The sequence below is a fragment of the Ambystoma mexicanum genome, chromosome 14 (assembly GCF_040938575.1).
Source record: "Ambystoma mexicanum isolate Mex_15411 chromosome 14, UKY_AmexF1_1, whole genome shotgun sequence".
NCBI lineage: Eukaryota > Metazoa > Chordata > Amphibia > Caudata > Ambystomatidae > Ambystoma > Ambystoma mexicanum.
The window spans coordinates 95,696,236-95,706,925 of record NC_090940.1 but is presented as its reverse complement, the minus strand read 5'-3'; the positions used below and the strand labels follow the sequence as shown (position 1 = coordinate 95,706,925).

The following is a 10,690-nucleotide window of genomic DNA, read 5'->3' as shown; positions in this document are numbered from 1 at the left end:
ACTCTGGAAGATTTATGCACAAGAAAACATCCTGTCTGGAATATAGAAAAGAATTGAATGCACTAAAAGGTCAGGTGAATTTGTTATCAAGGAGAAGGATTTTTTTGTGGTTGACAAAAGAGATGAAAACGTGTTGATACGTGCTGTGGGGTGCTCATGACGGCAGAGTGATGCCACCTGCTCTGTGACGCAGAGCACTGGGGGGAGGACGCACACGATTCCCTGGTCTCTCAAATGCATCAAAAAAGCATGCATTTCCTTTTAAAGGACGGAGGTTCTGCAGCTTCCTAGAACTGACGGAGTCCTAGGAAGCTGGAGAATCGCAGCTTTGCTGGGCAAGGGGTCAAGCTGTTGGGAAATGTTCCATTTGGTGCATTTGGCCCTATGATCCGTGGGTATGCTTATGTGAAAGCTGGGCTTTTGGCAAATTCCGACTATTGCAGAGCGAAGAGAGCAGGCATAGGAAGGCGCCGAGGATGATCGTGTGCGTCTATGTGCATGCAGGAGGCGGCAGCGACTGGAGGAGGCAGCGACTGGAGGAGCCAAGGTCGAGGCGGCGACGGCAGAAGGAGCCGGCGACGGCAGAAGGAGCCAACGAGGTGGCGACGGCAGAAGGAGCCAACGAGGCGGCGACGGCAGAAGGAGCCAACGAGGCGGCGACGGCAGAAGGAGCCAACGAGGCGGCGACGGCAGAAGGAGCCAACGAGGCGGCGACGGCAGAAGGAGCCAACGAGGCGGCGACGGCAGAAGGAGCCAACGAGGCGGAGACGGCAGAGGGAGCCAACGAGGCGGCGACGGCAGAGGGAGCCAACGAGGCGGCGACGGCAGAGGGAGCCAACGAGGCGGCGACGGCAGAGGGAGCCAACGAGGCGGCGACGGCAGAAGGAGCCAACGAGGCGGCGACGGCAGAAGGAGCCAACGAGGCGGCGACGGCAGAAGGAGCCAACGAGGCGGCGACGGCAGAAGGAGCCAACGAGGCGGCGACGGCAGAAGGAGCCAACGAGGCGGCGACGGCAGAAGGAGCCAACGAGGCGGCGGCAGCGGCAGAAGGAGCCAACGAGGCGGCGGCAGCGGCAGAAGGAGCCAACGAGGCGGCGGCAGCGGCAGAAGGAGCCAACGAGGCGGCGGCAGCGGCAGAAGGAGCCAACGAGGCGGCGGCAGAAGGAGCCAACGAGGCGGCGGCAGCGGCAGAAGGAGCCAACGAGGCGGCGGCAGCGGCAGAAGGAGCCAACGAGGCGGCGGCAGCGGCAGAAGGAGCCAACGAGGCAGCGGCAGAAGGAGCCAACGAGGCAGCGGCAGAAGGAGCCAACGAGGCGGCGGCAGCGGCAGAAGGAGCCAACGAGGCGGCGGCAGCGGCAGAAGGAGCCAACGAGGCGGCGGCAGCGGCAGAAGGAGCCAACGAGGCGGCGGCTGCGGCAGAAGGAGCCAACGAGGCGGCGGCAGCGACAGAAGGAGCCAACGAGGCGGCGGCAGCGACAGAAGGAGCCAACGAGGCGGCGGCAGCGACAGAAGGAGCCAACGAGGCGGCGGCAGCGACAGAAGGAGCCAACGAGGCGGCGGCGGCGACAGAAGGAGCCAACGAGGCGGCGGCGGCGGCAGAAGGAGCCAACGAGGCGGCGGCAGCGACAGAAGGAGCCAACGAGGCTGCGGGGGCGGCAGCGACAGAAGGAGCCAACGAGGCGGCGGCGGCGGCAGCGACAGAAGGAGCCAACGAGGCGGCGGCGGCGGCAGCGACAGAAGGAGCCAACGAGGCGGCGGCAGCGACAGAAGGAGCCAACGAGGCGGCGGCAGCGACAGAAGGAGCCAACGAGGCGGCGGCGGCGACAGAAGGAGCCAACGAAGCGGCGGCGGCAGCGACAGAAGGAGCCAACGAGGCGGCGGCGGCAGCGACAGAAGGAGGCGACAGAAGGAGCCAAGGGGGCGGCGGCAGCCGCAACAGGAGGAGCCAAGGGGGCGGCGGCAGCCGCAACAGGAGGAGCCAAGGGGGCGGCGGCAGCCGCAACAGGAGGAGCCAAGGGGGCGGCGGCAGCCGCAACAGGAGGAGCCAAGGGGGCGGCGGCAGCCGCAACAGGAGGAGCCAAGGGGGCGGCGGCAGCCGCAACAGGAGGAGCCAAGGGGGCGGCGGCAGCCGCAACAGGAGGAGCCAAGGGGGCGGCGGCAGCAGCAACAGGAGGAGCCAAGGGGGCGGCGGCAGCAGCAACAGGAGGAGCCAAGGGGGCGGCGGCAGCAGCAACAGGAGGAGCCAAGGGGGCGGCGGCAGCAGCAACAGGAGGAGCCAAGGGGGCGGCGGCAGCAGCAACAGGAGGAGCCAAGGGGGCGGCGGCAGCAGCAAGAGGAGCCAAGGGGGAGGCGGCAGCAGCAACAGGAGGAGCCAAGGGAGCGGCGGCAGCAACAGAAGGAACCCAGGAGGCAACGACAGAAGGAGCAAAGGATGCAGCGTCAGTGACGGAAGGAGCCAAGGAGGCAGCAGCAGCGACAGGAGCGCAGTGATCGAAGGAGCCAAGGGCACAGCACCAGGAGGACCCAAGGGTATAGCGCCAGTGACTGGAGCTGCAAAGGAGGAACCACCAGCTACAGGTGGAGCCAAGGAGGCATTGGCGATGGAGGAGCGAAGGAGAAACTGAGAAAAAAAGTTCTTCGGTGGAGACGCACACCCTAATCCTTTGGGGGTTGACTGAGCTGGGAAGAGGTGGGGGGGAGGGGTTGAGTGGGCTAGGAGGAGGCTCAGTAGGCATTATCAGAGAAAATCTGATACATCAGGAGGCTGCCCCTTAGGTACAAGCATGTCCCTGGACGCAAGGAGGAAAATGTGATATGGCTAATGTCAGAGGCCTAAAGAATACACCAACTCCCAGAGACTGTTCAGGGTTTTTCTTGAAAACCATAGTTCTCTAATGTATTCACCCCCCAAACCCTCCCCCCAAACCCATTTTCTCGGGACACACGATATCCGCTTGTCCATGGTTATCCTCTTTGGGCAGCTCCGACCGGGCTTATGGCCGTCTGTGTATAGTGGACTTCTCTTAGTCAGGCTCAATGTGTTCTATACAAAGGCTGGTTTCAGGCCAGATCGGGGGCCCCTGTAGCCCTCTGGGCGTGTCCTCCATATTGACAAACACCTCCATGGATTGCAGCCAGCCGGTTTCTATCTGTGCACTTGAGCCCTGTATCGCTGCAGTTAGTCTTTCCATAAAGTAGATGTCCTTGGCCACTGCCACCCATTCTTTCCTCGTGGGTAGGGCTGCTCTCTTCCATGTCCTAGCCCGTGCAGCTCTGGCTGCTAACTGTAGTGAGTGTGTCAGATCCGGGAGTTTCTCCCAATGTTCATCCCTTTGCTGTAATCCAAATATTAGCAGGAATGGGTCTTGTGGATAAACCCCCTCCCCCGCCTTTTAAGCCAGCTAAGCACTTCCGACCAGTAAGCTTGGACTTTTTTACATGACCACCACATATGCCAATAATTGGCTTTTGTTCAAGGGTTTTTAATGATATATTTTTGCAGGGCACTACGGACGTACCTACCTCTCTGGCAAGGGGCATTTTACACCCTAACCTAGGAGTTCCCAGTCAGTATATTGAGTGTCCTCCTGTCTCATTTCTAGGCTAGCTGGTTAGAATAACCCAAGGTCCATGGCTTTCTCTAGCTAGGCTCCCTCAGATTTTCTAAACTAGTACTACACTACCACTTTTGTTAATAGCCATCAGAGGTTCTGGGGGTGTGCCTTGCAGCACACTGATGTTTCCCTCTGTATAATATTGGCCTCCCTCTACTAGAAGGCTCTCACCTCCACCTCCACCCCTACCCCTTGCTTCTCCCATACTGTCCCTCAAATACCTCACTTCTACTACTGCCTCCAACTTTGGATAATACTTCTCCCTCCTGCACCTTCTATCCTGTTGCACTCATTGCACCTCAACCACTGTCTACTCACTCCCTCCAACAACCTCACTCGCCAGCCTTGCATGCACACTCAGTGCCACTTGTTCTCACCAAGAAATTTTCCACACTCCAATACACTCCTCCTGGTCTCTTGGTCTGCCACCTCCTCTGATCTCACCCGACCATCCCACAGCTTTCTATTGCCTCTTTTATCCTCATCTCCATCCTAGGATTGGTTTGCAGACACTGGCCAATCTGGTCCCATTTTCCCCTCGCCCGAAAGGTGTTACAATCACAGGATGTTACAAAGCACAGGTTAAAAGCCACCCCTTTACTCCACGCGGGCCCGATGTGCTGCAACAAGGGCGGCCCACACTGCAAAATAAGAGTTTGTGTTAGGGAACCATAGCAGTCTTCCATCCTCCCCAAAGATAAGTTTAGTCGTGTTGCACGACTGCCACTCCACTTTCAGTCCCTGGTGGGCTAGTGCGGCTGCTTGCTTGCGTGCATGCCGGGGCATGGGGAGCAGTGCACAGTGTTTGAGAAAGTCATGTATGAGCTCCGGCTGGGTTGTTGTCTGGCAGGTGTTCTCACTGCATGGCTATTGCTTCTCTGACAGCTCTAGAAAAGAAAAAAGAACTTGGCCAGCATGTTGGTCATAGGGCGGTGCAAGGTGGTACTGCAAATGTGAAGACAGACACTTGGGGAGGGGGCAAGAAATGGGGCCTACTCAACTGCAAGCAACCTAACTCTGGGGTAGGACTGTCTCTGGCTTCCACCCTGGTAGGCCTCCCACACTAGGTTGAGAGGGGCTCCAATCTCTTAGGGATAGATTCATGAGCCTCTGGAAAAGACTGTGGAACCTCAGAGCCTGCCTCCACTCTGGGAAATGTGGGTTTGTGATAACATTGGCCAGACAACTGACGGAACTAGTACTTCATATCCCCATCAAGCCAGCAAGAGGCTCCAACGACTGAGTTGCAACAGGACAAACGAAAGCCAGAAACTACTTCCAGGACAGCCTATGTTATCTTGCAAAGCCTGACTGATGCCAGGCAGAGATCTGGAGAGACCTTGACCCAGAAACAAATGCACCAGATTAAGGAAAAGAGGTTGCCATTCGATCAGTTTCCTTGGAGTTAACATTTGCCCAAGTTGGAAATGATCCCCTAATAAACCTTTGTTAAAATTCCAGTCTGCTTTGTGTGATCTTTACAGCCCACTCAACAGAGTGACAGACAGAGGATACTGAAATCATGACATGTGTAAATAAAGCAAGTTTCTGCCAGAAAAGGGATCCACTCAGTCTCTACATGTCTTTCAACATGCCTTGGATAGGTCACTAATGGACATGTACATTTGAAAGATAATGGTCTGCTGGTTACGAATTTGGATGGTTTGACCGTAACCGAAACATTTGTGGTTCATATGACCGTAGCTAACTCGATCGTAACAGCCCATACTCTAGAAATAAACTCCTCCTGCCCTTACTTAACCTTTGACAGCACACCTCGTTGGGTGCCGCCTACTCCCTTCACGTTCGTGCTTGGGAACCGGCACTGCAGGGTCCTTTCCTTTTTTATCTTTAACTTTATTCCCGTATACAGGGCACACCGTGGTTCTCCTTGTTTGCTATAATGGGTTTGTATGGCATATTTGTTTGCATTTTTAGGCTATACGAGATTTTAGTACAGCCTAAATTAGGTCAAATATGCCACATGTTTTATTTTTAAATTCAGTCTTTTTGTGCATTTCCCTTGTTACACCACCAACTATGGACCCAAACATTGCCTTGGCCACCACAATTCTTCATCTTATTTGGAAACAATTAGGTAATAGTAAAAAGTGAGCAGCTTACCTGGTTATGGCCTCAAGTACTTTCTACCCCATAGGAAACCAAGTGTCTCTATAGATATGTTGGCCTGCATCAGCCCAAGCCACCATAGCCATTGGGGAAGGATAATGGGAGTTCTAGGCCAAAACATCTGAAGGAGGACTTGTTGGCTACTCCAGCGCTACCGTATCTTGTATTGACCCTAAACGGTACAAATGATTGTCGATACAGAGTGTCTTAAGAAAGACAAGGACAAAGCAAACAAAATACAGCAAACCAAAATGGAGGAAAGAAATTCAAGGCAACAGTGTTATCACAAGAATATTTTAATATGGTCTGTGACAAGCGGTATCAAAGAATTAAATCTTTACAAGATTCATGTTCCAAACCCATGACGGTTCTCAGCGACATAAGAAATAAAACATGTGAACCTATAACATAAGAGGCATATATTGAAATTTCATTTTATTTTTTAAATTAAATATTGAAAATGCAGGAACTTTCCCTTTCACCACCCGCCCTTTCTAGAAAACATGTAACCCTTTTAAAAGCTTTTATTCCCCCATAAAATATTTTTTTTCTGACCAATGAAAACAGGCAACACCGGCGAAAACCCAGTGCACATCCATGGCTGCTTCAACATAATGGAGACCCACGATGGCATAAAAATTGTGGATGTTTTGTAAAAAAAAAAAAAAAAAAAAAAAAAACAGTAAAAATAAAAAATACAAGACAATTGGAATGCAACACTGTGCTTTCTTAAATATGCCACGATTCCATACGCCCCCCCAAAAAAAACATTTGTGCAATTCTTTAGTCCTTTTTTAAATTTGTGCCTTAATTTGGCCAAGAAAAATAAGCTTTTTTTTGTCAACTATAATAAAATATTTTTTTTCAAATTTCATTGCTTTCTGAAAAAAATCTTTACTGTAAACAGCCATTATTAAAGAAAGGGTCACCTGTGATGGATTTGTGAGTTTTACTTCCATTGCCCCAGTGTTTCAACCCTCGCACCTGGTGGGCTCTTAAAAATGTAATTCAATTTTCTCGGTATCCAAAGAGCTTCTCCGGGATCCAAATAGATAATAGAAGGCCAATGCTGCAGGCAGCGGTGCAAATGTGATCAGAAGGCTTGCTATGCATGTTTTAACAGCTATGTTGACTATACTGTGAGTGACTGTACAGCACAGCATATGTAATGGAGCCAAGCTAAGCCACTGGAGACTGGATGGAGCACTGTGCTTTGCCACCAGCCGGGCTCACAGAGACAAGAATCTGGTTTTGATGGAAAGACAAAACGGATAGCCTATCATTTTAAAGAAGAACTCCACCAATGGCAAAAGAGCCCAGCATTCCTCTTACACAAAGGACCAGTCATGCACCACCTTCAAAGCAATCACAGCACGGTTATACACAGCGCAGTTCTCCTACGAACAGGACTCATCCGGGGTTTGGTTCCAACCCTGGAAAAAATAGAGGTTGCACGATAAAAATAACTAAAATTCTGAATCCACCGCAGATGGAATCAGCAGTATCAAAATAAGAAATTAGAACTGGGTAGAACAATCAGTCCATCAAAGAGAACTTAAAAACACAGCACTACCCAACATTTTAAGAAATCAAGTCTGCTCCCGTTTTAGTTGAACTGGCATATATAAAAAAAAAAAAAAGCCTACTTGTTTTCCACATCTGAAAACATGCTATTACAGTGGGCACCCTTTATTGGATGAGTCACTCCGGTTTCAAAAAATGGCCATTGGTAGGAATCTTTGAAGTGCTAGGCTACATTCGTATTCTGGACGGTTCTGGCAGATACATGCAGAGTTCTCTTGGAAAAGGTCCAGTAGGATTGCTTTGTATAGTTCGCTTATCAGCAACGGCAGGTGCATCTACGTCGCAGGCGTATTCAAAGAAGACGCAACACATTATGGAGATTTCAATGGAATTCTGACAAATAAGTGAATGTCAATCTATTGGTTTGATTTCACCAATGGTGTGCGCTTCGGGTTAGATTACACCGCCGGTGTATGCTTCAGCGACAGGCGGATGTATTTCGGTGTTTCGTAGTACTGCAGCTTTGAGAGTCAGGCAGACGTCTTGGAAAATAAAATGTTCCTCCCTCCCCTAAAATATGATATTCTAGTAATCGGAAGCGATAGGTGGAGACAAACAAGGGACGTGAACGGAGGCTGCATTGCATACAAAGAAAGGTGAGCAAGGAGGACAATACAGTCTATGGGAGGGGTTAAAGGTCACTTTCGCCATAGAGTGCTGTGGAAAACGACATGTAGTCCAGGGCACCTGGTACGCCATCGTGCCCGCTGTATGGTGCCATCCTTGCGATGCAGTATTCAGCCTGGTCTGGTGGAAGTTCCCTGCGCAGCTCATCTGCAGTAATGTAGTTCTGTAAATTAGAGACAAACCGGTTACAAGTCATCACTATCTAGATTCTCTAGTGCCAGGCAATCTCAGTTGCAGACATGAGTAAATATTTAACAGAGCAATAAGGCATGATTGTGGATAATACAAGGATGTTCAAAGCAATGATAACTTGAAGCATGCTTCAGCAGGGAAAGGCATACATAGGAAACCAAAATCTGAATTAGATATAGACATACAAATACATATATTTCTGAGGCTTGTGAATCTACTTGGATTCACATGCTTTGTAGAGTCCACCATCTAGCAGTGGGTGGGTAGTATTGCATATTTTTCAAATTTGAAAACATTTGCAATGACAGGGGTGTTACCTGCAACAGCATCCCTATCCTGCGTGTGGTTACCCACGATTCCTCACGCGTCAACGTCCCAAGATTGTTTTCTGACATGCAATGTCAAGCTAGATTACCTATATATATATATATATATATTTCAAATGTTACATCTTCCTTGCTTTCTTGTGGGGAGGATGGGTGGGTGTATGTGATTCTAAGCAAATACAAGCCACAGAAAGACTATTAATGGTAAGTAATATTTGCTTTCTAGGGTTTGTGAATCAGCTGAGATTCACATGCTTTACAAAGATTAGCAGGCAGTATTCTGAGGTGGTAATGGGCGAGCCAAAGGAGTAGATGACTATAAGCGTTTCAAGAACGCTTGTCCTACAGCAGGATTTTCTTTTGATTGTGTGTCAACACAAAGATGCTGAGCAAAAGTGTTCACCGAACTCCATGTAGCTGCCTTGAAAATGGCTCTGAAAACAACATTAGCAAAGAAAGCTCATGTAGCTCCAATACTGCGGATAGAATGTGCTCTAGGGGTAAATGGAAGTGTTATGTTTGCCATAGAGGAGCACATTTGAATATATCCAGCAATCCACCTTGCAATTGTTGATTTAGTCCATGGATCTTCTGTCTTCCTGTTGCCATTGATACAGTAAAATGTATGGTTTTTCGTACTTCTTTGGTTTGTCTGGGTAGTACTTCACAGCTTTACGAACATCAAGCATGTGTAATGCTTTTTCTCCTCTACTGTGCATTTGAAGAAAGCTGGTAATTCAATAGATTGATTAACATGGAACTCTGCGATGAATTTTGTTGAAAACTGCCAGTGAGTTCTCAACACTGCTTTATGTTGGTGTATTGTTACAAATGGGTCAATAACCAATAGAGCCTGCAATTCACCGATTCGTCTGATCGATGTGTTAGCGATACGAAACACCACTTTATGAGTTCTTTTAGTGGGGATTTATCCATTGGTTCAAATGGTTTGGCCATAAGACGTGAGCGCAGAGCATTTACATCCCACCCTGGGGGAGGAGGAGACACTGGGGGATAGATCAGTTTGACCCCTTCTATGAAGGGTTTAACTACTGGTATTTTCCACCATGATACTGTCTGTTTAGATGTCGTGTAAGCTGCTAAATGTTTTGTAAGTGAATTATGATCTGGTCATGAGTCTAATAGATACATAAGGTATATCACACCGGAAGCTGAGCAGTCTATGGGATTGATCTGGGTCTTCTTAACCCAAATGACAAATCTTTTCTATTTGTTGAAATGGCAGTGTCTGGTCATTGGCTTTCCAGATTCCTTTAGGATATCCATAGATCATGAGGGTAGTAGTACATGTCCGAATTCTATGACTTCAGGAGCCAGGCTGCTAGGGTTGTCCTTTTGTGGTGTTGGGGGGAGTTTTCTGCTGTTTTGTCTTTCTTGGCAGGTCTTGAATTGGATTAAGTTTGATTGGTGGTCATAGAGACACGTATAGTGGGTGTCAGTACAAGAGTTGTCTTGCCCACATCGGGACAAGGAGCATCATTGTTCGACTCTTTGTGTGGTAGTTCATTAATTATTTTTTGGATTAGTGGCATTGGGGGAGGTACTGGGCCCGGGTAGCGGATGAAAATATCCCCGACCAATTCACCCATAGTGCATTGCCTAGGGACCCTGGTTGCAGGAACCTGGATGCAAAGTTTGTGAAATTGTTATTTTAGTTTGTTGCAAATAGGTTGACTGTCAGGTGTCCCCACGAGGCAAAGATCTGAGTTTACTGGTGTTGGGTTCCCCCTCTTGTTCTGGCAATACAGCTCTGCTGAGAGAGTTTGCCAGACAGACGAGTTCCCTTGGAACATGATGTGCTTGATAGGTTTCTTTGCACGCACCCGTGCCAGACGTTTCATGCAAGAGCGGACAGTTGTCTTGCCTGTGCTCCACCTCGTTTGTTAATTTAGAACATTGCGGTTGTGTTGTCTGTAAGAGAATGCTCCCTCCTGCCCCCATCAAAAAATATATTAGCAACATTTCTATTGCTAGCAGTTCTAACCAACTTACGTGGTAGCCTTCTTCTGTATGGACCACTTCATTTTTGCAGTGAGGAGTTGACTGTGTGCTCCCCATCCTGACAGGGATGTATCCATTATTGTTATTTGTGGTGGAGAAATGAAGGGTCTCCCTTTGATCATTTAGTTTGTTGACTACCAATGAAGACTTGTGCACTGTTTGAGAGACTACAACTAGATTGTCCAACTCGCTTGC

At 49.4% G+C, this 10,690-nt stretch overlaps 2 protein-coding genes across 4 annotated transcripts in view; one reads left to right on the top strand and one right to left on the bottom strand.

Annotated features, from left to right (window-relative positions):
* The first annotated feature begins 476 nt into the window (after positions 1-476).
* LOC138527165 (skin secretory protein xP2-like) lies at positions 477-6,109 on the top strand. Its single transcript, XM_069638272.1, has 2 exons — positions 477-2,196; positions 5,946-6,109. Exons 1-2 carry the CDS (start codon positions 477-479, stop codon positions 6,107-6,109), a joined length of 1,884 nt encoding a protein of 627 aa, XP_069494373.1.
* Positions 6,023-10,690, bottom strand: part of ACTN1 (actinin alpha 1) — a 328,242-nt gene continuing 323,574 nt past the window's right edge. For all 3 annotated transcript variants that reach the window (XM_069638592.1, XM_069638594.1, XM_069638593.1), the window contains one exon: positions 6,023-8,118. In XM_069638592.1, the coding sequence (XP_069494693.1) occupies positions 7,960-8,118 (159 nt within the window). In that variant the 3' untranslated portion in view covers positions 6,023-7,959. The remainder of the gene's footprint in view (positions 8,119-10,690) is intronic.